The following is a 27,932-nucleotide window of genomic DNA, read 5'->3' on the forward strand; positions in this document are numbered from 1 at the left end:
CCGTGGGTCTTGAACTTCTGAATAATATGAGCCACTGTTGTCACAGGAACTTCAAGCTGTTTAGAGATGGTCTTATAGCCTTTACCTTTAAGATGTTTGTCTATCATTTTTTTTCGGATGTCCTGGGACAATTCTCTCCTTCGCTTTCTGTTGTCCATGTTCAGTGTGGTACACACCTTTTCACCAAACAGCAGGGTGACTACTTGTCTCCCTTTAAATAGGCAGACTGACTGATTATGAGTTTGGAAACACCTGTGATGTCAATTAAATGACACACCTGAGTTAATCATGTCACTCTGGTCAAATAGTTTTCAATCTTTTATAGAGGTACCATCATTTTTGTCCAGGCCTGTTTCATTAGTTTGTTTTTTTAAATAATTATGTTAATCAACAATTCAAAAGTAATGGCTGTTTTTGATTATTTAATTTTCAATAAATTTTTATTTATTGTTACTTTTGTGAGTTCCAAGTGATTTCAGTGAGAATTGTGGGTTTTTCCTTCTTTAACTGAGGGGTACCAACAATTTTGTCCACGTGTGTATATGGACACACACCCCATGCAGTGTATTTTCATATCAATACTCATACAGAAATCCGTTAAGTGCTGAAATGTCTCAAACATTCAGTTAATAGTTAATGGAATGATAACTGTTTAGGTTTTCATTTTAAAAAAATGGTAAAAAAAAAAAAAATCTGTGTTTTCAGCTTCTTAATTATGAGTATTCCCACTTAGTTTAATTCCACTTTAAATCAAATTCATTTAGGTGTAGGACCTTTTGAATCGAAGCCAAGTGATGTGTGACCCAAATTAAATTATATATGAGAAATTACATTACAAAAGCAATTATTAAGTGTACTCCGACTCCAAATGGAGCAAAAACAGATCCCAGTGTGGCTACAGTCAAGTCTGTTGCTACATTAGTGCACTAAGATCTGCTGGATTAGTGGTAGAAATGGTGATGTCTCCGTTTCAGGTACAAAAAGTGTGAAAAAGAGGTGTAAGATAAGAAAAACCCAGAAATTATTAAGATATAAAGAATCACTTTGTAATTTAGTATATGAAAAAAAATTACTAGAGTACATAGTCTAATTTGGAAAGAAGCCTAACAGATAAGGCATAGGGTCTCTAATGTCAAAGCTTTGTTTAAAACTGGAATCCATCAGTAATCACAACCTAATCAGAATTTCCCAAGTTATTACAGCACTATGTTGGGTAGGTGTTTTTGACTAAAACTTTTTCTTTGATGAGCTGCAGCTAGGGAAACACATGACAAATTTACACAGACAAAGACCTTACTTGTTAAGAAGTTCGTCTGCCTCAGACAAAGGAGGAGCAGGATCCTCAGAGGGAGGAGCAGAGCTGAGAGATGACAGGACAGCATAGGGATAAAGAGACAGCCCACAGAACAAAGAAGCGATGGACACAGGCAAAAAGAAAAATGAAGATTGGAAGGATAGAGCAAAAAAGGGAAATGAAAAAAAGCCATCCATTCAGCACAGGAAATAGCAACAGTATGACGATCGGTTAAGAGAAAGAAGAGAAGAAAGAAAGAAGGATAAAAGAATAAAATGCAGAGCTGGTTAGTAAAAGCAGTTCATACAAAAATTCCATAATACAATGCAAAATATCTGATACTTAGATAAACTGTGCAACAAATTGCCCTACAGGTTTAATTTTGGACAACCTCTATGATTTTGGTACTGTCCTTAAACACACTGAACAAGAAATAGCTTTAAAAGAAAATTGAAAGCTTTAAAAGAAAATTGAAGACTTTCAGCTTTGATTATTAGTGTTTGTCACTATAATGGATGAACAAATTAGTGTACCGTCACAAAATAAGCAAGAAGTCTAAGACTGTTAAAGACACTTAAGGCTGAATGTTAGCACTTAAACCCTATCACTGGTTATTTGGAAATTCTATGTGATAAGAATAGAAAGTTAAAATAAGAAATTCGTAGTGCTCCAACTCATGCAGACTACACTCTACTTCTGGCACTGTTCACATGTTTAAAAGCACATACACAGTCTAGACATAAAGCTTGATGCCATGCATTATAGTTTTCATATAGTTCATATTTAAAAGCGCATATTTCGGTTTGCAGCTTAGAGTTGTATTTTCATTTGTACAGTGTATGTAAAGACTGTTACTTCAACCATTCAGTAGATCTGTTCCCATTTTTATGTGTACTTTCCATTTGAGCCTAAATTACCCAAACAGCAATCTTGAACAATTTGAAAACTCAACACATTGTAAAGATGTTTTTGTATCTGGTTGGGATTAAAAAAAAAAATTGATTAGAGCCAACTGTGATGAATGCAATGAAAACAGACTCCAGGAACAAATGATGCATAAAGTATGCTTCGTATTTTTGCTTCACCGAAGAGATGAAAAACAGCAATTGTGTGGAGTAATGAGGGGACTGTTATCTTCCTCAAACCGAAAACACACATGAAACAGAAATGCCATATTTACATCCTTTCTTCTTCATTGTTTTTCTTTGGGGTTTTAATTATAGTATACTACAGGAGTACAGCTGCAACCACTGCAATAAAAGTGATTACACATGTTGTTTTACCTATATGCAGTCAAAGTTGTATAAAGTGAAGGGGACCCTACACACACACACAAACAGGAATGCAATGACAGAGTGGTTATCAGAAAAACTGGCAGTTTAACCAGTGAGCTATTGGCTCAATAGCAAAAAAATACCAGTAAGAGAAAAAGAAAGACATAGTATTGCTATATGTACAGCCTAGTCTGGCTGTCATCTCTTTTAACTTTGGTCACCTCAGTTCCGTGGCTCTGAGCACCCTCTTGCTATGTATATATTAGTATCTCCATCTTAGAGACAATTTAACAACAGCTAAAATTAGGAAAATGCTAAATGTTTGCAACAGCTGTGCATCTGTGTAAGTCTGTATTTGTACTGCCAACAACATAGGAGCAGACCAGCAGGGTGGTTTCAGGACTACAGCTATAAGTGAGTCCAGCACAAAACCCAGTAAACTTTTACAGCATAAGCGGTAGGCAGAAGACAACAGGAAAGTGACTGAGTATATTTAACATAACAAAGTAATTTAAAAGTAAACGGTGTTGCATTGCTTCTTAGAATTTAATCAGAAATTCAAATGTGCAAATTAAATTAGTGAATGTCTGATGAGCTGAAACTCACTCCATGCTACTACACAAGGATCCATTTAAGCCATGCATTTGGACAGCACCGACACAATTACTTTATTATGTTTTAGTCCACTTGGAGGACTCGTATGGGGGTATTATTGTAGCAAACTATTTGTCAATGCGAATCAAGAGTTGTCTGTCTGTATTTCAATCCATGTGTCCGAAGTGAGATTTGTCAATGTGTAAAAGAATTTGTCTATGTGAACTGAGATTTGAAAATGCGAACCGGAATCTTCAAAAGTTGTCTGAAAATTTAAAATTTGTACATGTAATAAGATTTGTCCATGCGTACAAGGAGTTGTCAATGCGTACAAAGACATTCGTAGCTGAAAAATTTATGTATCCCGCTACACATCAGCAGAAAATACAGACAACTCACCAGTTACGAGTCATTCGGTTTCACAATTGGCCGTTTTATTTTCACGTGACTTTTGCTACATTTCTGCTGTGAGTGAGATTCGTATCTGAAAATGTATGGGTTTTAGCTCCCTGAGCTCAGGTTCTCAGGCTCGTCCAAATGTAAGTTGTTCACATGTACCTGCAATATTATATTTTTAGAAGGCTCAGCAATAGCCTGCCTAAATATACAAACTGCAAAAACATTAACATGTACTCACTGTGTGCGATCGGGACTCCATCTTGTCCACACCCTGCCCCACAATGTCGCGAACGCTCAGACTCTGAGTCATAGCGCCGCCTGATGCCTTGCAGACGGCGAGAACTGCCGAGGTACAGGGCAGCAGAGCGGAAGGCAGCCAGTAGGGACGAGCCTGAGGTCAGGGAGTTAAAAATCCCTTCGTTTTTCAGATACGAATCTCACTCACGGCAGAAGTGCAACAAAAGTCACGTGAAAATAAAACAGCCAATTGTGAAACCAATGACTCGTAACTGGTGAGTTGTCTGTATTTTCTGCTGATGTGTAGCGGGATACGTAAATTTTTCAACTTCGAATGTCTTTGTATGCATTGACAACTCCTTTTACGCATGGACAAATCTTATTACATGTACAAATTTTACATTTTCAGATGACTTTTGAAGACTCCGGTTTGCATTGACAAATCTCAGTTCACATAGACAAATTCTTTTACACATTGACAAATCTCACTTCAGACACATGGATTGAAATACAGACAGACAACTCTCGATTCGCATTGACAAATAGTTATGCTACAATAATACCCCCATAGACTCGGTTCCATACAAGTGCAGTAGAAAAGTAGTAAGAAAGTGTAGTAAGACAGAAATCAAATTAAGGGATGTCAGATACTTTGCTACCACAAGAAAAACGATGGTGCAGTCACACATTTGAGTCATATATAAGCCTCACCATTCATTGCATCGATAAGGAGCAGGCTCTGGGAAACAGGTACGTGTAGATGGCAGATTTTCTATAGGACCACACTGCCAAAATAATTTGCCTGGGGCTGGAAGACGCAGTTACATCTCGGGGCCATGGGAAGACCAGAACATGTGTATTACAAGGGACACTGAGATAAACATCGTTGTGGCTGTTTAAACTAAGGACGTGACTTCACTGCAGTGATTGAGTCACCAGCTGCATCTAGCCATTAGTAAGCTAATAAACACATCTGGGGATATATATATATATATATATATATATATATATATATATATACATAGTAAGTTATCCTTACTCTGTGTGTGTGTGTGTGTGTGTGTATATATATATATATATATATATATAAATAAATTAAAGCTGACAATTATTTTATTGCGCGTTAACGCAGTTTTTGTTATTTTTATGAAAGTCCATTGCCCACTGGCTCTGGACATACAGGCAGACAAACCATGGATCACAGGAAGGCTAGATGTTGATCAGTACTTGGGATGGGGGTCATCACGTCTGACCCAAACTAACAGGGGAGACAGGCTTCGGCAGGCTGTTGGATGCATTGTGTGGGAGAAATAGAAATAAACTAAAACAAGACAAGCTAACAAATGTCACCGCAAAGTAGTTAGCTATAACCTGCATTCCGATTAGCATTGTGGAAAATGTCGGTCTGAGGTACGTTCTTTGAAATGCAACGAATGATGGTACATATGAGCCTCATACTGCATCACCAAAAGGCTTTTTGTGTGTGTGTGTGTGTGTGTCTCGATATAAACCGGGACTACCGTCCCAGACGCATAGGTTATGGGTTTGAGTCCGACCCATGGCCATTTGCTCTTCTCCCCACGCTAAAAAGGCCAAATAAAGAAGTACAAACATGGACTTCACAGACTAAAAAGTGTTCTGCACAGTCAGTCCAACTGTGGACATTTTATGTTCGACCACTTCATCTCATTTTAAGAGGGACATCTGCTACTGAACATACCGTTTCTGCTGCTCATTGATAAAAGAAAAATGTTTTTGCTGGTACCTGTTCAAAAAAAATAAGAATACAGATGTATATATGTTAATTTGCTGTTGCTGGGAAGGTTTCCGTTATAATGTTATGATCGTGGCTCTGGACTATGAGGGTAACTTGTTTTCCTGTAACAAACCACATAAAACGTTAATGCCCTTGCAGTGGCAAACAGCTTTGGTTTGATTTGATTACATTAATGTTTAACTTAAAAAAAAAAAACTACTTCTAGGATCTTATGTGGAAAACATCTGCAAATTACATATTCATATATAAAAGACAATCTATGTGCATCTAAAATTTTCTGTCATAATATAATCTTTAATTAAGACACTGCTTGTGAATCTCTCGAGGTGTCGTCTTAGACTTCTACGTGGAATGTCAGACGAAAAAATGTTTCAGCTGCTACTGTGTGAAGGGAATACTGCTGTTAAAAAGCATTTTATTTGTTTAAAGTGCTTGCAAACCAAATGTGACCGCATTTCCACTCACATAGCAATGCTCAAAAAAATAAAAGTGCAGAATACACTACTTTTGAATTACTTAATTTTATGCATAATGTGATTAATTGTCATGAATCGCAGAAACATCATGAGATTAATCGCAATTAAAAATTTTAATCGTTGCCCAGCACTAGTTAAGATACTTAGTCAGCATCAGGTTGTAGAGAAAAATATGATGCGACCCTCCTCTGTTTTAAATTCATCAGGCAACAAAAGAGGTCAGAGTGACTGATTGTGTTAATGTCTTTTGTCTTTGTGTTAATGTCTACAAAATATTCAAAGGCATCAGCATTTATGTAGAACAAGTGAGGTGCTTTCATGTAAACCTAAATGACTCGTGCATCAAGCTACCCACTTAGTAATATCTATTATGAATAACATGTTCAATTAAAGATAGAATAATATACTAGAAAAACAACGTAGAGGTGGCACATTTGTATTTATGCAGCCAATTCTATTTCTGTAGTTCACTACTGGGCCCTTACTCCGAGTCACCAGAACCCTCCACCAATAGGGAATCGGAGGTCTCGGTGGGCTGTTCCAGATCTCTGTCAATGTTCAATCATGGTAGAAGACAGGAAACAGACACACAATCAAATCAACACACACACACACACACACACACACACACACACACACACACACACACACACACACACACACACACACACACACACACACACACACACACACACACACACACACACACACACACACACACACACACACACACACACACACACACACACACACACACACACACACACACACACACACACACACACACACACACACACACACACAGGAAAAAGGGAAGGAGAGAAAAAGACGAAAGACTGTCACATACACAGCAAGATAAAAAAGAACAGACAAGTGTAGCAGACGTGACCTGCCAACCATGAAGTCTACACCATCATCTTCTGCTTGGGTGATCCTTTAGACTGCTACAGAACAGAATGGCCACACAACAGCCAAATGGTACTACTAACTCTGGTGGCAACACCATTGGGACCTCAGCATCTGAAGTTATAGATACTCCTTACAACACAGTCAAGTTGTGAAAAACACTTGCCTGTGAAGCTCTAAAAAAAAAAAAAAAAAACTACAAGGTCAAATGATACGAGACATGAAAATCCAAACTGCTGCTTAACTTTCTTCAAAGATAATTTAGTAGCTTTCTGAGTAAAGCTAACATTTCTACACCATTTAGCACTATGTAATTCAGCCTTACTTTAGAATTACTATCAGTAATAGACACTTTCACATGCAGCAATATTGAGCAAACAGGCTGTTTTGGATGTTATCTTTAAGAGCAATTAAACTAATTAATTACCTATCACCTGCTACTATACTGATCATATGACACATCAAAAACTAACCTAAATACCGACTTAAACAAGATTGAGTCTTGTTTGACTGCTTCATGTTTTTTGAGCAGTTATCATATTTTACAAAGACAGGATCGAGAAATACTACCCGATTATGAATGTCTTCAGGTTGACAGGTCAATATTAGACAAAGATAGAAGATAGAAAGACAGAGCGACAACCAACACAGACACATTACAATTAGTTGCATAGTTGGCCAAAATCCCAAACACACCACAAACTCTAACTGTAGCTGTGAACACAAATTTACATACACTTGCAACAACCATGTATATCATCAGTCTTGAATTTCTAATGACTCTTATAACTCTTAATTCTCTATGATAGAATCCCTGAAACAAATCAGTCTTTGGCACAGTAAACAAATATGCATTTTGGTTCTTTCATAGAGTTAAATATTTCTTAGCAGCATGGCCTCCTAACTTCTCATGAGCAATTATGGTTGACTACAGTTGCGGCCTTCTCTGAGCCAATTGAAAAAGAGTCCACTTCATATCCTGAGCGCAAACTTCACTTAAATATCACTTTACTCTTTTTATCCTTAGGCTACTGCAGAGAGTAGCCGGCAGCAGCACAACAATGCAACACTATATCTCACTACCCAACCCTGGTGGCTTTGTCATTATTAGGGTATGGCTGTGATCTGCATGAGCTTGAAATAAATTGCACAATTTATATCAAAATACCAATAACAGCACTGTTTGTCAAGAAGCGCAATGATACTGAATTACTGACACAATCACGCACCGGTACCAATTAATACCGGTACTTGATACTCATCCCTACTATTAGACTCAGCCACAAATGCGACAATGGTAAAGTCAACACAGATCTGAAAAAGCAAAACACTGACTTGAAAATTTCAGGAAAGTCACTTGGAGCTTTGTCAAAGCAGCTATGGATCCCAAAAATCAATGTGCAACTGCCATGAAAACAGGAAGCCTTTCATCTAGAAATGGGACCTCAAGGCTCAACTGAAGTCTGCTGCTGATCATATGTACACAGAAAAGGCCTTAGTAAGGAAGTTCTTTTGTCAGATGAAACAAAAAGTTGATGTATTTGGCCACAATGATTAGAAATATATTTGGACAAGAGAAGGCAAGACCTTTAACCCCAAGAACATCATACCTATCATCAAGCTTGATGGTGGTAATATTATGTTCTGGGGCTGTAATATAGTCAGTGGAACTGGTGCTTTACACAAAGTAAGTGAAACAATGAAGGAAGATTATCCCAATATTCTTCAGAAAAATCTAAAATCATCAGCCAGAAGGTTAAACCACATCAAAAACTTGTGGATTATGTTAAAGACACGTCTATGTCAGAAAGCTAAAAAATTTAGTTTAACTGCACCAATTCTATCAAGAGGGGTAGACAAAGATACAAGCAGAAGCTTGCCTAGAGCTTCAGAATGGCTACCAAAAGCACCTAGCTGAGGTAAGCAAAGTTCTTAAGGACATTTAATCACATATTAGCATTGCTGTACGTATATTTTTGACACAGCAGATTTTGTCATATTTCCAGAACACCTACAATGAATCTGTGAAAGAACCAAAATGGATGACTGTTATTGTTTTGTATCAAAGACACGTGTTTAAATGATTCCATTATAGTAAATGAAAAGATACAGGAGTCATTGAAAAGTCAAGACTATACATAGTGTTCACAAGTGTATCCAACTTATGGTCACCACTACATTTACATTTATAACAGTAAAGACAGAAAACAACAGCACATAACAGAATTAGGCTTTTGTTATTAAGGTTAAAGACCAGATTTGGCCCATTCCAGTATGAGAGCCACCATTTGAACAGTCACTGTGTTTACTTAAGTTCGTGGTGACACAGCATATTTTTTGTAATGTCATGTAAACAAGAAACCTGATCTCTGAATTGCATGTTATGTAAACAAGTAACTGGGACAGCAGAAAGGCAAATTAACATGGATGAAAGCAGGAAATACTTTATATACAGGAATGCATCCTTTAAATGTATTTAAAAGTATTTCATGAAAGGTTTCAGTTAAAGTAAGAGTAAACGCAAAGCAGCCTCTAAAGTAGTAGCTTATGCATGCTGGTTTGTACCACTGAACATTTTACTACTTGTTAAATTCAGACAAATTTGACCATAAGTTGAAGCTCAACTTTGTTTGTGGAAAGAATATGCGGCGTTATTGTCTTCCCTCCACCTTCGGCCCACATCGGCACATCTCGTCGTGTGATCACATAAACATATACACATATGTCTATAACATATACCCATGTCTATGTGATCGCCCCCTCCTCCCCCCAGACGAAAATATTCGGAGCTCGTCTCTGCCCTGCGCCTTCGGCCCACTTCGGCTCATCCCGCCATGTTCTTCGGCTCATTTAGGCTCCTCCATTTGTTTGTAACAGACTGTATTTAAAGACAGACGTAGCAACTGGCTCCAAAAATGAAGCCCACCCAGAAGTGTCAAAAACTTGCAATATCACGCCGTCCGCTAGGGTTGGCTCCAAAAAGCTTTTGCTCCACAGACCCCAATTCATCACTGGAAAAAATAAAATTTGATAGACTGATTTTCTACAGCTCAGGATTTTTTTCCTGTTAGTTTTCATGGTCAAAATGAGAGATCAGGTGGCCGATCTTAAAATAAATCAAAACTGAATTTTAAATAAATCGTTAAAGTTGGTGGAGCCAGGGGGCGTGGCTATACTTGATAGACAGTCTTGCGTGGAATGATTGACAGATCTTTTTATTTCGAAAGCAGCAACAGAAGCCTCTGCGGTAAAATGTGGGCGGGATAAGAGTGTCTTCAGCTCTCAGTCTGGCCCGTCCAAAGACTGGTCCTGCCCCTAGTTGCTCTCCGGTCCAGTCTGTTTGATGACGCTTTTTACGTCACTGGCTCCAAAAAATCCAAAATGGCAACCAGGAAATAGCAAAATCCGGGCTTCATTTTCTTGGTGTTGAAACCAACAGGTGACATCACGGTTAGTTCATGCCTAGTTTGTAAACACCACCTGAATGGCCGGGTGACTGCCGACTCTGACGTCATGCTTCACTTCGTTGCATAAACACAAGACAAGATGCTGAAGACCTCCGCTGGGAATTCTTCAGTTTAACTGAAGACAAAACGAAGGCAACATTTGGACCTGGGAGACCAGACGAACGGATCCGAGTATTCGGGCCGTCTCTGCCACCAGTTCCCCCCCCCGCGGTTGGACATTACAGGGCGGAACGAATATTTGGATATTCGTCTTTAATAGGGCCCGAATATTCGGAGGCCAGAAACCACTACTCGGGCCAGCCCTCAATATTAGTGAATGTGTGAAAGAGGAAAAAATAGGTGAGTGCACTGTGGATTGAATCCATTTTCAAATGTCAAGATTTACAAAATGCACAAATGTGCTAATCATTGCCAATACTAAAGCCCTTGCCTGTCCTGGTTCTGTTTTGTTGGCAAAGAGCAGCACCTATCAGTTTTACGAGTGGCAGTGTGCTCCGACCTTCAGTATGTGGATCAAATAACTGGTGTATCCATTTAGGTATTAGACTACTACCAGGCCAATATACACTGCTCAAAAAATTAAAGGAACACGTTTTAAATCAGTCAAACATGTGGGATACTGATCTGGTCAAGTAAGTAACTGAGGGGCTTTTTAGGCTTTTTTTTTCCCCAACACATTATCCAGTCCATATCAATGCTAATATCCAGTTTGTTTTTCCCCGTATTGAAATATGATGTATTTTCAAAGTGTTCCTTTAATTTTTTTGAGCAGTGTATTACAGTCAAATACACATTTAACCAACATTTACGAAGCTTAAATAATAATAATAAATTTTATGTGTAATGCACTTCTCTTCAGCAAAATCGTAGCACTAAAAGAAAAGTGAAAAATGTCCTTGATTGGGGATAAAAAATGATTGGTGTTTTCAATGGCTATACTTGTACCTTGACTATTTTACATTCCTCTTTACACCTCTGAAATCATCATCAGTTTGAGGCTCAGTTTACCAGTCTAGTTTTTTTCCCCCCATTTATTTTCTGTCTTAAACAGTCTCTTTCGCTGACAATTAGACAGCATCAGTAAGGAACTTTCTTGAAGCTATTCATACTGTACTGTGGGTTACATCTACATCTTCTAATCAGGGGATTATCTTTCACCTGAGGAAGCCGTCATCGTTTACAGCAGCAGAGGGTGCAGCAGGGCCTGCCTCAGAGAACACATCCACCAGGAGGTTGCCAGCGCTGGCCGGAGCAGTACCAACAGGAGCAGAAGAGCGAATCCCAAGTAGGTCTGCTGAGGGTGACGGAGTGGACTGGAAAACATAGGACACTTACAGTAGAGTTATGAAAAATAGTACTTTTAACACAGTTGTTGGTCTGCACAAAACCTGCAAGTGTGTCTATTTGCAACCAAGCCCTACAGAATGTCTGCTTACAGCATTAGACGCAGCCATTGCTGACGTGTCTGGCCCTCTGTCACTCCCTCCATTCAACTCCCCGCCCTCCCTTTTGCTGTCTTCCAGCTCTGTCACAGACACAGCCCCAGGCCCCTTCTTCTTCTTCAGCTTAGCCAAAATTGATGACTCCCTCTCTGGGAAGGGAGGCATCTCCTCCAAGACAGTGGCCTGAGGGAAATACAGAGAGGACAATTCTGTCGGTTTGGACTACATCTGAGTAAAAACACAAATCTTGGCAGATGCGCAACATGTTCGGCAAGACCAAGACTGGAGGGTTCTGGACAGTGCTCCTCACAAATATTACATTATGATTTATGAGCTGCGTTGACTTTGGTCAAAAAGGATCATTAAAACTAACCAGAACATCAGTGCTAGCAATGGAAGAAAGCTTCAGATACTCGACAGCACGCTGCTGCAACTCCACATCTGAGTTGCGGATCTGGCTGTCACAGCGCAGAACCTCTTGGATGGTGGCCTTGGTCTCTGGGAAAAGGTTGATAAACTTAATGTAGGCTGACAGCAGCAGGGCACGAGTCGGCACTGAGCACAGGTGGAACTTGGAGTGGAGAAGGTTGAACTGGACCAGGGGGCTGGATGATAGGACAGGAAAGTTATTATTTATCCTTTCAACTGTTCATTTTGCACCTGCAAAAACTAACATACCTGGAGCGTGGGTCACCAGCGATCAAGTTACCAAACTCTCCCAAAATGTAGCCTCCAACCTTCACCATGTTCTCATGGCAGGCAGGGGCTTGCAAGGCCTGGAATAGACAATGGTTCTGCAGCGTTAACAACAAAAAAGGCAATGCTTGAGCTTATTATAAAATGAGCAGGAAACTTTCAATCAAGAAAAAAATATTTAAAGCACTACAGTTTTGAAACTTTCCACTTTATTTCATGTTTTCAGACTCATCTTAACCCTTGAAATGGTACTGACGATACAGACATACACTTCACACATTTCTGTTAGTGCTAATCAAGTCTTGTGATTGGGCAGCCATCTTATCAAACTGGACTAGTATGTGTACCTCTCTGGTAAAGAATGGCATCCTCACGTAACACTGTCATCAACAATACTTTTTTTTTTAGATTTTATTGTTGGTACCTCAAAAACCGTCTTGGCAGCATAGCCTTGCACATCGTCCCGGTTGATTACGATCTGAATGACACGATACCACACTTCTTCGCTGACGTAATCACCAGCAATGCGGATGAGGTTGAGAATCGTATCTACATACCAGGAGTAATCCACAGCATATTTCTCTGCAAGTATTGCCACTTTCAGCACCTGAATGAGGAAAGCACAAGAAATAACATCTTCATAACTCGGTAATCAGATAAAGTAATGAACATTAAATTTTAATGTTTGGTAAATGTTTTCAGTTGGCCAGCGCTAAAACATTTCCTAAAGAATACTATATTGTTTCGGATATTTGTGGAAGCAATATGCAGCAGGTGGAAACCCCCCCCCCACCCCCACCCCCCCCCACCCCCACTTGACATGTTTAGAGGAATATAGCTACGGCAAAGGAAGCTAGTTTCTGTAGAGAACTGAATGAGCACCATCTCTTCTCAAAGATCTAGGTAGGAAAGGTTCTTTGAATATGTTACACAGAGAAGAAGTGTTTTATACTGATTTTTACTATGCATCTTATTAAATATATATTTTCAAATTATGTTTGGCTTGTTTCTTTGTGAAATACATATGGTTCTTGTGGTGATACTGGTCAAATGAGTATGTTACTGTATGTAGATCCTTCAGCTTTTGTGTTTTGAGAAGCAGATTACCTGTGGCTATTTTATAACTTGTCACTTCAGATTTTCCATAGGTGACAAAGTACTTCCACTTTGATTGGTAGTGTACGAGTATAGTTATTTTTCACCTCATGTAATTGAACAATTCCTAGTGTTGTCTTTCCTTTCCCCATCCATTATGACAAAGGTTAATTAGTACTGCGGAAGAGGCCAGTTTAAGGTGATCTGCCAAATTTCAGGCTGGCACATACATCAAAAGCAAAGAAAAAGGTTTTATATTTTAAAGCTAATACTGCTGATAATAAACTCATACTGAACTAAAATTCAATCACTAGTATTATGACTTGCTCTAACATAACTGGATGTTTATAGCATTGATCATGTTCAGACTTTCATGGCAGTGCTTTCTTGTTTGTTTGCCCCTCCCAAATTACCATTCACCAACTAGTCAGATGTTTAAAAAAAAAAAGTAGCATATTACACAATATTTTTGATCATCTCTCACACCCACCATCTCTTCTCTGATGGAATAGTCTGCTGTCTCAAGGTAGCTGAGCATCTCAGCCACAATCTGCTTTGCATTGCTGCGATCACACATAGCATACAGCAGATCAGCTGCCCGCTGTCGAACACTCACATCCCTCTCAGTCTACAAAAACAAAGATAAACAGTGACAAAATAGAAGAGAGACGATATAACAGATGTGGAGAGAGATGAGTAAAGTGAACAATGTGTGGATTAGTGCTACTGACTATTGTAACAGTTAAACTTTCTCTTTTTTTATAAATAAGTTGTGATGTTTTTGAGTGAGTGACTGCGTTTCAAAGTGTGAGGCGCCACCTTGAGGGCATTGATGACAGTCTCAATGTGTGTCTTGACAGCTTCATGGGAAAACTCAGAGCTGGCCAAAGTACACATGCTCTCCAGAGCTAGGTAACGCAGGTTGGTCTCTCTGTGCTGCAGGAACTGGCCAAGCTGGTTACAGGCTCGCACTAGCAGGTTAGGCTCACTAGGGACAAAAACCAAAGCTTATTATACTAGTTTCACTCATTGTTAATTAGGGCAACATGTTTAAAAAGGTAATCACAATTATTTTGATCAATATTTCAAACATCAATATCAGAGTTGATCATGTTCACTAACTGTTGAAAGCCAAAATCCTTATGAATATATCATCATAACTGTTATTTGAGGACAAGTCTTTCTTGAGAATGAGACCCTGTGTCTCAATGAGATCACCTGTATAAATAAAGATTCAATAAAAAAATAAAAAATTATGCTATTATGTGCTGATAAGCATGGATACAAGTTGGCAACTATGCAGTTTAAAAAAAAAGCTTTTGTTGGAATTAATTAATGGGAAAATATCTTATTATAATGAGAAAACTTCATGACAAAAGGAGTTCCTCCGGGTACGCCACTTTAATCATCATTTCTTTGGTTGGGTTTTAACGAGTCTTATGGTACAGTGGAGTAGCACAGTGGCGCTTACTTTGTGTCATAAACAATCTTTGGCTGAGTGCAGATAGTTGTGTTTTTCACCAAATACGATGAAGACAAAATCTTGATAGCAAAGTTTCATTTTGGCCTATGAAAGTATGCCAAAACGAAAGCTTTTGGCCTACAAGTACAATTAGTGCTAGTTACAAACAGTAGAAAAAGTCTGATGGTTCACAATTTAACCAATTCCAAATAAAAGTGAAAGCGGTACCCTGATTATTTTGTACAATGGTTGCTAATTACAGTGTACAAACTCAAAAGACACAAATTTGTGCCAGTTACTTTAGCACATTTGCACACAAAAAATTTAACTGGTATATGCAAGTGAGATCTTCATACTGTAGAGGAAAGCAGAGGTTGTGGTTTTTGGAAACCAATTCAGCATCAACCTGAACATTGGCATCCATTTTTTAACTGGCCTCACCTGTCATAGTGGATGATGAGAGAGATAGCCTCAAACAAGATCGCATTCTTGGCATTGGAGTGCTGCACTTTCTTGGACTTTGGCGGCTCCTGGGCCTTATTGAGAATTGTCTCCAGACACTCTACCAGACGACCCTTGACAGCACCATCTTCTGGTGGTGGGTAACACTGTAGCAAGCGCAGAAGCTTGCAAGACAGCCAAGGTGCCGGAACAAAATAGTATGTGTAATCCTGCAGATCAGTGGAGGCTGACGACACAATCTGAAGAAATTTTTTTTTTGTACAAGTTATGGTTAGTCACATATGAACCAATGCAAAACCCTGATGAAATATTCACAGCATACAATAGAGTCACCGTTCTTTTCAATAAATAATTTCCCACAACATTTTTAGTGGCATAAGGCTCTCATGACAGAGTGAAATCATGCCCTAGGCCATGAGTGTCAAGCTCAATTTATCCCAGGTCACATAAACATTATGATTGCCCTCAAATGGCTGGTAGTAACAGTAAGACTGTACGAATATAATTTCCCCTTCATTTGGTAAATAATCAATGTATTTGATTACTATTTATTCAAAGTACAAATATTGTGCATGTGTTTACATTAAAGTAAAATATATTTACATTGCTGTGTTAATATAACAAATTATATTATATATTATACCATAGGCGTCAGTTTAGGGGGGGACGGTGGGGATGTCCCCCCCCCCCCCACTTTTTGTCAGAGGTCATTTTGTCTCCAACACATTCAAATTCTTCACATGTAAGCCGTTGTAAACCCAGTTATTTTCAGCAGTATAGAAAATTCCGACGCTCCTGAACGCACCATCCGCACTCGGCTGAGAGTTGCACAGACATGCAGCACACCTTCGTGAGGTTAAAAAAAAACCGTGCAGATGCTAAATTTGCGCCCGTGCCAAGTGGAAGCTCCGTCCAGAGGCGTGCAGGGGCAAAATTTCGGCCCGGGAGAATTAGTACTATAGCGGCCCACAGATCCCTCTACCCACATGTACCGATAGCTTGACAGGTTGAGCCTCCGCCTTTGGTGCGGTGTTTGTGAGTTCGAGTCCAGCTTGTGGCATTTTGCCGCTGTTCTTCGACATTTTCTCAAAGTGCTGTGGTCTCCATCCCCCCCACTTTTAAAAACAAACTGACGCCCTTGTATTATACACTGTTTCCTCTAGGATATTTTTCAGCAGCGGTGGCAGGATGCTTGACGTGACGTCACTCTCAAGGCCGCGCTCTAGTGAGTAATTAATGTCATATTAGTCCAACGTATCAAAGAGTAGATACTGATCAAGATAGTTATCTGTACAGGGTGGGAAAGCAAAAATGTCCTGTCAGGTAAAAAACAACTATAATTGGGTATAACTTTTTTATTCTTTGGAATTTTGAACTGATTTCTTGAAGAACACAAATTTAAAGCTTTCAGAAAATGTTTATTCAATATGTCCATCAGCCATGATGAAGGCCTCGATACAGCTTCTGGAAGAGGCACAGGCCCCCCAGATATCCTCCTTGGGGTAGGCCTCCCATTCCCTGGAGATTGCAGCCTTAAGTAAATCCATATTGGCATGAGGGGTGGCATTGTTCCGCAACTCAATGGCGCCCAACCAGAAAAAATCCAGGGGGTTTAGCTCAGGTGAGCCCGGGGGCCAAATGTCTTTGGGCCAGAAGTTCGCCATATTCTACTCACAGAACTTTTGGACCTTGTTTGATGTGTGAGTGGGAGCCCCATCTTGCAGCCACACGTAGTTGTTGTCAGGGTAGGTGGCCTTCAGCCAGGGCAAAATGGTGCATCTCAGAAATTCGCAGTACACATCAGCCCCAATTTTCTGATCTGGCATGAAGAAGTAGGGGGGCATCTTATTGCCATCTGAGCCCAAGACTCCCAGGACTATCTGGAGATCTATTGGTGCCCAAACTGGATTGTCTGGCATGCTGGATGCGGCAAATAGTCCTCTTACTGATGCCAACAATCTTGGCAATGTCCTTTTGAGGGAGTTGGGCATCCAGGAGATCGCAATCCCTATTGTGTTTTGCTTGTTGCTTGCTCGTTTCACAATGCACCAAGGTCTGGCGAATACTAAAAGGATTGGTTAAAGGTAAGGAACTTTGATTCTAATTATTGCTTTGATTACCCTCACCGTTTGGGCAGGACATTCAAATTTGTCAATAGGACATTTTGCTTCCCCACCCTGTAGTTTACCTAGTACTCGTACCCGACACAGTGCAAGACTGCTGTGAAGGTGGAGACATATATTTGTGACGATTACAAAAAAAAAGGAAAGAAATTTGAAGGAGCGGCGGCTGGGATTCAGCAGTGACGGAATGTATGTAGAGGAAACCCTGTTACATTATTATTATATTGTATTATATTATAAATCCCATTAATTTATCAGACTAAGAAACACATCTCTCGCGGGATGGATTCAGCCTGTGGGGCTCAACTTTGACACGTACCCAAAAAACTAAGAACATCCCCTATGTGAAAGCCCTTTATGGCACACAGTACTGTGCAAAAATTATAGGCACTTAAGATGTTGCATTTTGTATCCATCATTCATACCATCTGGGAGGCATCTGACTGGTACCAAATGTATAACAGTTTTTCATCATTCCATTAGTAAAAACACAAAAAAGGATCCTCCCTGTTTTACTGCTTCACAAATCTGAAAGTGGGTGTATTGTTAAACGGGGTAAGATTTTTGACTAGAATGTCCGACACCCTTTTAAAACACTATGCGGATCTAAAACAGAATAGTTAGCCAGCAGGCCATCTTAACATTATTCACATTCTGCTGTTCAGATGACAGTTTTATTTACAAAAATGATAACCATATGAGTGGCAAAGCATTAAAATATACATGTGGTCAAGTCTAAATCAGCAGTTACTAACATTTAAGGATCAATTTACTTATATTTCTCAGCTGACCAGCTAAGTATGGGAACCCTAAGATTACTATATACAGAAAAGCCTAGAAATATCCAGTATCTGCAGTCATCAGTATTAAGAACAAATAATAAAATAACTGGCAAAACAATGCTCCACTACAACTGCTCAAGTTCTGTTCACAGTATGCATGCTCACCCTGCTAAGTCGTGAAACAGCCAGGGAAACACAGGTCTTGAACTCATCTGGATTCTTCTGGCTCAAACAGGTGATGAGAGAGATGGCTGCTGTAACCACACCCTAAACCCCAGTCATGTGCACATACCAAAATATGAAAATTAATAATCTCACTTTAACAAGTAACAATGGTACAACTCATTTCATCACTTATAAATCATGTTTGGTGGGTTAAACCAAAACCTTAAAATACATTGCAAATGTGTTAGCTAATCAATGTTAGTTTATATACAATATTAAATGGTTTCTACTGTCAAGACTATTTAACATAAACAGGCACAAAAAGCTGTTTCATTTAAATACATTGCTAATATCTGGGGGTCAGGTTGTGCTCTTACCATGTGTTGGTCATTGAGCAGGTGCACCACGCGTGATGTCCATTCACCCATTAGTACCAAGTCAGGAGAGGTCTTATAGAGCCGCAGCAGACACAGGGCCGCTGACTGTTTCACACTGTCCATTGTATCACTGTGATACACCACATTAACATTACCAGCAGTTAAGTGAAGTCACAAAGAAGTGTGATAAATGAAATAAAAAATAATAGTCTTCGTCTTCACTATGCACAGCAAAAACAGAAAAACAAATTAGCACGACTGAGAATTTCTATTTATTTTACTTCCTTCTCCACTCCAGCTTTGCTCACCCAGCAACCAGGATCCGAGGGATCTCACTGGCAAAGGCCTCAGCCATTTCACGGCTTCCCACATTTGCAATACAGTGAAGGGCCAGGCACATGAAGGTGGGATTACGGCTGGACAGGTCATTCTTGATAGCATTGTTGATCAGACGGATGAGCTCACTGTTGCTGTTTACCAATACTGAAATGAATAGGTAGCCCTGAAGAAACAAAGATAAAAGGAGAAGGCTGCTTAAAAAGAGGGGTATTAAAAGTTACAATGCAAATTTCAACAAATTCCTTAACCTATAATCAGCCACATTACCAATATCAATTGATTGTTGAAACAAAGACAAAAAAAAAGTTAATATTTTGTCATGTGCTGATACAACTGTTGTTTTTACTGTTGATACTTGATGTTCACTGCAAAACTGACTTGGCTTCATTAGGGATTTGAGAGCAGAAGGCAAATGAGCTGCAGGCTTCCACAGTCAATAACCTTTAAAGGTATTGACCTCTTCACAGTGATTTGATAGCAAAATATTCTTCATAGCTGATCTACATGGAGTGACGTGTTCACAGTAGTTGAAATTAGTCCAGCTTATCAGCTGGACCAAATGTTCACAAAAAAAATGTTGCAGCAACTTTATTCATCCAGGAAATCTGTCAGTATTTACTGTCACCTCTAAAATCCATCTTTACTCTGAGGAACGGCAATACACTCCATCATGTTAGTAATGTGGTTTGAAGTATGCAGTCAGTCATGCTCCTGCAGCTAAAGCTGCTAATGATCAAGAGCCACTAGACAATTATTTCACAACTTTATGCTGCAGTTCATCAACATGAGTGCTCCAGATTAGCAATTAGTCAGCTAACTTTATGTCATCCTTATAGGTAGTCTGCCAACACACCTGTAACTCCATCTGTTTAAAGAGCAAGACTCAACCATGTTGGTTTTTATAACTTCTACTGTCCTCAAACATCTAAACTAGCCGTCGGTGAACTAAAACCAGGACAGGTTCAGCTGCTGCACAGATTATTTCTCGCCTCAAATGCTTTAGAAATACGTTCCCCTGAAGTGTTTTCGAAATAACAGAGAAAGTTTGCGGCCGAGCCGCTGTGTTTATCAGACTCATCTACCAGACTGTCAAGCTGAAAACGCGGTCACGTGACCACGTAGTGGCCCGCTCGTGACCGTCCGTCGTCAGTGCGATTTTCAGATGCGTGCATTTGTATGTAGTGGACACGCAGCATGTCTTTGTTTTGTGAAGTGTGGCATGCTCCCATACTTTTGAGGACTTCGGTCAAACTGTTTTCTCCGTGCTGGTCATGTTTCATTTGTTGAGTTTACTTCCCTTTGAAAATACCTCCTCTGATCTGCCTCCACCTCGCTCTGTTCAACTCGCTCTGCAGGTAAAGTAGACGGCTCCGCGACATGATGAGTGATGCATCAATTGCGCGACACAACGAATCGATAATGCAATTCGTTGCCAACGTTTTTAATAATCGATTATTATCGATTTTATCGATTAGTTGTTGCAGCCCTAATATTCATTATCTCAAGTTCATTAAACACTTGTTCGCTATGCTGATGTCAGAAAGCTTCAAAGATGTCTTTGTTACTGTGTTCCTTTACTAGCCTAACTCCCACAATGCTCTCTGCTTGCCAACACAGAAATGCTTGCTTCCTCAGGTCACTTTACTGTTAAACAGTAAAAGGCTCTGCCTGAAAGCACAACTACATACTGCAGCTAAACCTACAATACTTGCAATGTGAATAATCTAGTAAAATGGGAATTCAACAGACTATACAGTCCCTGACAAGTCTTGTAGCATAAGGACATTATAACTTAGGGGCTCGACACACGGGAAGCAACAGTTGAGGGGGGAATGCGAAAGTCATCGCAAAAGGAGATAGATTCAACACACGGTGCGCGATACTTGGCAGCGGCAGGCGACGGCGACAGACGGCGCGCTGTGCAAAAGCACAGATCACTTGTCTCCCTCTGATCGGCTGTGAAATTGGAGGGATTTTTTTACGTTTTCAAAGATTTTCATGACAGAAAAGCATAAAGATGATGAGCCAGAAGATATTGCTTGATTTAGCCGAAATTTTACTATTGACATTGGCTTATAAAAGTTTACCCTGGCGCCAACCAACTCCCATGCAGCAGCTTTTTTTATTTATATAACGATAGTCATTAAGGAAAGGATCATAAAGACTTGGGAAGTTAATCACAGCTAAAATGATTTGCTCCTCAATGTTGAAAAAGGGCTGAAAACAATTGCTGAAAACCGGAGTGGACCATTAATGTATAGGAGGAGACTGCACTGTGTAACATGCTGTAAGCTCATTGGTAAGTGAGTGAAACCCTTGCTGATTGGTTGAAGCTCCAGGCGACAGCGACAAAAGTTGAACATTTTTCAACTTTCTTGTATCGTGTCGCCAGCCAGCGGGTCCACGTCTATGTGAACGTGCGCAAAATTTTACATGCATGAATGTCGCCGGCGCGTTGTTGGGAGGGGGGAAAGCGATGTTCGTCTCGTTGCCCAGCAGCCATAGAAAATGAATGGAGCGCGACTGTTGTCACTTCCCGTGTGTCGAGCCCCTTAAAATGGCATATAATTTTATTTCTAATCAATCGATACAATAAATAGTTCATTTTAAAAACAAAGGTTTTCATATTAATAATTGGGTGCACAATGAAACTGTCAAAAAGTGCCCTAATATTCAGAGCTTGGTAAAGCCCATTACATCTGTTTTTGCAATGACAAAAGCCTTGTTCTGTCTTTAAATGATTCAATCAATCACAGATTATGGGTTCACCTATGACAAATACTGAAATTAACACATTCCCAGGTGTGAAAAAAAAGAACCCCAGCACACCAGACCTTCATGTGAAGTGCAACCTGACCTCTGACAACATGTCAAAGATTCAACCACAGACCAAAGTGCTGATCATCAAGAGCCTCAAGACCCAGTCTGCTGCAAAGGCAGCAGATATCTTTAATGTATCCAAACGTCAAGTGGAGAGGATAAGAAAAAGATATGAAGAAACTGGTGACATTCATAACAAGCCCAGGCCAGGCAGACTCTGTAAGACAACTGTTCAAGAGGACCGTTTGTTGCTTTGACAGTCCAGGGCAAGCCCCTTTTCAACTGCAGCGGAGCTATATGTGAACTGGTCACCAGAAACCCTTGTATCTACATGAACAGTTGGTAGGATTCTCTTAGGCAGTGGTCTCCATGGTCAAATTAGTTCACAGAAAAAAGCATAAAACAGAAGACAACAAAAAATTGTGTTGCATTTGCCAAGGCCCACAGCTTGCAGAAAGGGGGGACAGTGGAGAAGTGGCAGAAGATTGATTTTTCTGATCAATCATTCATTGAACTGCATCCCAATGCAGACAAATGCTGCAAAAGACCTGTTGGAACCCACATGGACCGACGATTCACCCAGAAAACATTCAAGTGTGGTGGAGGAAAAATCATGGTTTGGGTTACATCCAGTATGGGGCGTGAGAGAGATCTGCAGAGTGGATGGCAACATCAACAGTTTGAAGCATCAAGACATTCTTGCTGCCCGTTACATTTCAAACCACAAGAAAGAACAAATTGTGCTGCAGATGGCACTCCTTCTCATACTTCAGCCTCCACATTGAAGTTCCTAAAAGCAAAGAAGGTCAAGGTGCTTCAGGATTGGCCAGCCCAGTCACCAGACATGATTATTGAGCATGTCCAGGGTAAGATGGAGGAGGAGGGTTGGAAGATGAAACCGAAGAATCTTGATGAACTCTGGGAGTCTGGCAAGACTGCTTTCTTTGTCTTTCCAGATGACTTCATCAACTATTTGAGTCAATAAAGAGATGTATGGATGCAGTCCTCCAAGCTCATGGGAGCCATACATGATATAAAGCACCATGACTTTATGTTCTGATGTAACTGTAGCATGTTTGTGTATTCAAACTGAAGTAAATGTATGATTTCTACATTATTTTTGTGTGTGACAAGACTTTTGTCCCAACAAAACAAAGCAAATTTCTTCCTTTCAAGTTTGCAAGGGTTTGCGAAGACTGACTGTGTGCCATCCAAAATTTTGTGACTGCCACTGTCCACAATAAACCACATTTATTGTGTACATGCCAGAGAAACAAGTGTCACTTAAAGCAAATGTTTTGTATGAAGAGAAACTGTACAAGGAGATTCTCTGTTATCCACACTTCTACAATTTATCATCAAAATTGTAATGAAAATAGTTGTTGCCAGACTATGGTGGAGCTTTGATTTGTAAGTGCTTTCATTAACGGACACTAAACAAAATGGGAAGTCCAAATTTCTCTCTGCTGGGCACACTACAGGAATAATTACTGGTCTCCGCAGTCTCCACATCTCAACCTAACTGAACATCTCGGTGACATTTTGGACGAATGTGCAAGACATGAGGGAATATCATTTGGAGGATTAGTGCTCCACCCTCCAAGCAGAGTTCCAGAGACTTGAAGAGTCAGTGCCAAGGTACACTAAAACTTGAATTTCCCTCAAGATTAAAAAAAAAAGTATCTATCTATCCAGTAATTCGCGATATTGCCATCACATCAATTCACACAAATTCAACCAATCTCCATGAATTCTGCACAACCTTGAAATGTTGTCCAATCACCACAACTTTTCCATAATTTTGACCAGCCTCCCATGACTTCCACCAATCATAGCAGTCCCCACGCAAACGTAATGCATATATATCACCGAATTGACTTCCTTGTTTTTGGTTTGAAGATGCAGACATGTCCCATTCAAATGTCTCTCATTTACCGACAAAAACTACTGCTGAAGGCCGTGCAAAACAATTCCCTGATGTTCTTCACCAAAGCAGAGGTAAACTCTTCTACGCTCGTGCAATATTGTGGTGGAATAAAAAAAATAAAATAAAATCACTGATTGATACACGTTTCTACCACGAAACATAGTAGGAAACTGACTGAAACGAGTGGACCACAGGCCAGACAAATCACTGTGATGGAAACTGTTGCAGCCAGATCTGTTGTGAGCACTGAAATGAAGAGAAGTTAGATTCATTACTCCGCCAAGGAACACTGTGGTGTTGGAGGAAATTTTAAGGGAAGGTCAGAAATAGCACAAGGACCAAGTGATTACATTTTGACAGTGATATGGCCTTAAGTCTGGATCCATGGATTTGTTCAGGATTTCCCATTGAGATAGAGGCACGGCGTCTCATAACCATGGCAACAAGTGAATACTACCTCAGTGGCCTGCTGCCAATCACATCATTGCGATCCTACTACAAATCCACCGCTGTGGACATATTGGAAATGATACAAGGAACAATTGATAAATTGTGGGGGTGTTTTTAAGTCCCATCAATTCCCATCGCCCGCTTCGTATTTACGTCATGCGATTTGGTGTGTACACATGCATAGCACACACCTGTGTTCAGTGCAAGGTCAGGTAATGAACAGTCTTGGCAGAGTACTGCTTTTCTTGTTAATTGACTTGACAAGCCGTGAGCGTGTGAAATCAGACAAAACTCAAGTGCAAATATTTTGACAACTACATCATCTAGTGCTGTCCAATGTGATGGAATATTCAGCTCACTGAATAGAAGAGATGCTGTATTGTGTGCTAGGAACTAATCACTGAACAATAACCAGGACGCATACTATTTATATCTTTGACCGTGTGCAAAGTCTATGACATGACATGACATAGATGACATAATGAGCAAAGTTTTTAAAATAAGCATTACACTTAAAACAATTGTCATGTAATGGTTCCTGGAGCTAACTGTGGGTTTGATGTTCTACTGCAAATGAAGGTGGGGCATAAGGGGAACATGTTGTGTTTTCAAATGTGACTTTGGATTCCAATGATACAGAAATCAAGATAATTGAGATAGAATGGTTATTGTGCTGCCTTCTACTTCACAGTTGTGTTCTTGTTTTGTGTGACAAATCAACCCTAGATGTGGCAATATGGCAACACTATGGACCTTTAGTTGGCCTCAGCTAGGCGGCTGAAGCTGGTGAAGGGAGCCCTATGATAAAGGAACATTTGAGATGGTTGGCACTTTCCCATCTCACTTTGCATGTTTATGGATAACCTGCTGCTAAAGGATTTGGAGAAGGCCTGGTTTAAGTGTGTTTTTTGTCACACTTTTGTAATTTCAAAATTGACCAAAATCCTCTTGATAATGATTCTGCCATGCTCAAGCAGCCCTAATTGTAGGCAAGGAGTATTATACTGTAAAAGGACTACAAAGACATCACTAATTAAAATATCGAAGCCACGAGTAAAAGTTGAATATTAGTCCTACATTTGCAGCTCTGTACAAGAAATACAAAATTTCATCAAGCAAAACTGCAAACACAATAAAAACAGCAGAAGACTTACAATCTGTTTCTCTGTGTACTTGTTAGAGCTCAGCAGGTTGACTGCTTCCATATGTCCAAAGTCGATGTCATGGCCAAGCAGGAAGATAAAGAGCAGCTTGCACACATACTTCTTCTTGCTGTAGCCATCTAGAGCCTTGTCTCCTTTAAACTTGGAGCGAATGTTGGCCAACTCTTTATTGATCCGTTTGATCTCAGCCTCTTTGCTCTTACCTGACATGGGAAGGAAAAAATACAATGTCAACACTAAATTTTATTTTTAAAAAGAGGCAAAGCTTCTAATTTTTAACCTTTCAAAATGACAAAAAACAACAGGTTGCAGATCATATAAACAGTAGCTAATAAGCATTCACACCACAACCAGCAAAAGTTGCTTCAGATTTGATAAAGTGCAGTCAAACCAGACCCTAAATGCAAAGCATTATGAATGCTGTTTATAGGTGGAAATCGACACTTGACAGGGAATCTATTAATGAACTGGAATGTGTTGTTTCTTAATTTGTGTTACTTGGGGCCCACTAGTTCCTAAAAAAATTAAAAATTAAGCTAATCCCTGGAATGATATCAGTGTTATAACAGATAGCCATTCTTAAGGTGGTAGAGTGTGTTATCATTGTCTCCAAGTTTCCTTTGGCCCTTGTATGGCGCGCGTGTGCACTACACATTGTAGAGTGCTTTGTAGAACCTAAAACCTAAAAAAAGCACTATGTAAGTGGTTTTTTGTTAAACATTTCTTTGTTTCTGGACTCAAAAAATACACATACCAACTTCTCTTTACAGCAACAAGCACGCAAATTAAACGCAACACCACCATAATTTTTAAAATGAATGTACATGCTCACTGTAGGATTGTTTTGCTCTCTGAACCAAGGGAAACTTGGCAATGGAGCCTAACTTTATTACTTTAATTAATGAGGTCAAGTATACAATACTAGAGAGAATCCAAAACTATTGTTATGCTGTACTGAATTCACAACAGGGCTTAGTCAGTTTCAGTGTGGTACCAACAGTACTGGACTGGGGTTTCATTTCTTAAACCAGAGGTTTAAGTGGCATTAGTGGGTTAAGAAGTAAAGCTGAGACTAAAGACAGAGCTTGCAATGACACCAAGATGGCTCTCTTTTAAATCTGGCTAAATTACCATGGTAAATTATGCTGCACAGCTAACTTGGTCCACAGGAGGGTATGTTCAAAGTTTCGGATTTAAATTGGCTGTGAGAAGTATCGACTTTTCACTATTTTAACGACAATTCTCTGTCATTGATACAGATTCTCAGCTGAAGGAACACTTGCCATCTACAAACGTGTTAAGCTGTACGGTACCATTACCACAGCCAAATAAAATAGATCAGGTGTGGCTCAGGTGGCTGAGCAGGTTACTTGCAAGGTTGGTGGTTCAATCCCCTTCCCCTCTACATGTGTCCCAGACACTGAACCCAAAGTTGCTCCTGATGGCAGAAGTGTGTGAATGGGGAACACAATGTAAAGCACTTTGAGTACCACTAAGTTAGAAAAGCGCTATGTTAGTGCAGCTCATTTGTTACACGTCAGACTCAGCCACAAACACGACAATGATAAAGTCTAAGCAGCTCAGCACAGCTCTGAAATAGCAAACCATGGACTTGAACAAGTCGGGAAAGTCACTTGGAGCCATTTTAAAGACACTACATAACTCACAATGATGTGCGCAGACTGTTTTGCTTGCCATCGAGGTAAACTCATTGCTTTACCCTCTCATTTTTAATTTAATCATTTATTCATGTGTGTAAAGTGTCTCTTTTTCATTTCTGTGAAAGCAGTTAAATTATTATCAGTGTCTTTGCAAATTAAGTGGCTAAATTCAAAGTAAGTTGGACAAACTAAAAAAAAAAAAAAATTATCTGCTTGTCATTAAATGATAAACAATTATCAATACAGGCTCGAATGAGACATCTGGCATCATTTTTGCAAATGTTTTAGCCCTAACACCACCTTTTTGTACACTCATAGCCTTGAGTTGTTGGAAATTGTTTGAAACTGTTGCACTGACTACACCTGACTAGAGTCAAACATTACCAACATCATGAAGCAGCAATTGCCTAGCGATACTGCACAAAAATAGTTGGACCATAAATTGAAGAATCCTAGAAAAAATACTATTATTTTTTACATTCACTAATCCCAGCAGACCTACAAAACATACAGAACTTACAGTATCTTATTAATAAACACTCAA

The 27,932-nt window shown here is 39.7% G+C and overlaps 1 protein-coding gene across 3 annotated transcripts in view; it reads right to left on the reverse strand.

The window, feature by feature from the left end:
• ap2a1 (adaptor related protein complex 2 subunit alpha 1) overlaps positions 1 to 27,932 on the reverse strand; it is a 46,591-nt gene that overhangs the window by 13,714 nt on the left and 4,945 nt on the right. Inside the window, exons 2-15 of one of the 3 annotated variants that reach the window (XM_022218289.2) lie at positions 25,719 to 25,930; positions 19,337 to 19,530; positions 19,029 to 19,158; positions 18,652 to 18,753; positions 15,561 to 15,820; positions 14,477 to 14,645; positions 14,148 to 14,285; positions 12,987 to 13,169; positions 12,545 to 12,642; positions 12,240 to 12,471; positions 11,861 to 12,049; positions 11,583 to 11,737; positions 6,537 to 6,599; positions 1,298 to 1,360 (exon numbers count right to left, since the gene is read on the reverse strand). In XM_022218289.2, coding sequence (XP_022073981.1) covers positions 1,298 to 1,360; positions 6,537 to 6,599; positions 11,583 to 11,737; positions 11,861 to 12,049; positions 12,240 to 12,471; positions 12,545 to 12,642; positions 12,987 to 13,169; positions 14,148 to 14,285; positions 14,477 to 14,645; positions 15,561 to 15,820; positions 18,652 to 18,753; positions 19,029 to 19,158; positions 19,337 to 19,530; positions 25,719 to 25,930 — 2,188 coding nt within the window. The remainder of the gene's footprint in view (positions 1 to 1,297; positions 1,361 to 6,536; positions 6,600 to 11,582; positions 11,738 to 11,860; positions 12,050 to 12,239; positions 12,472 to 12,544; positions 12,643 to 12,986; positions 13,170 to 14,147; positions 14,286 to 14,476; positions 14,646 to 15,560; positions 15,821 to 18,651; positions 18,754 to 19,028; positions 19,159 to 19,336; positions 19,531 to 25,718; positions 25,931 to 27,932) is intronic. The other 2 variants (XM_051941291.1, XM_051941292.1) reach the window with 2 other exon arrangements.

The sequence above is a fragment of the Acanthochromis polyacanthus genome, chromosome 21 (genome assembly GCF_021347895.1).
Source record: "Acanthochromis polyacanthus isolate Apoly-LR-REF ecotype Palm Island chromosome 21, KAUST_Apoly_ChrSc, whole genome shotgun sequence".
Taxonomy (NCBI): domain Eukaryota; kingdom Metazoa; phylum Chordata; class Actinopteri; family Pomacentridae; genus Acanthochromis; species Acanthochromis polyacanthus.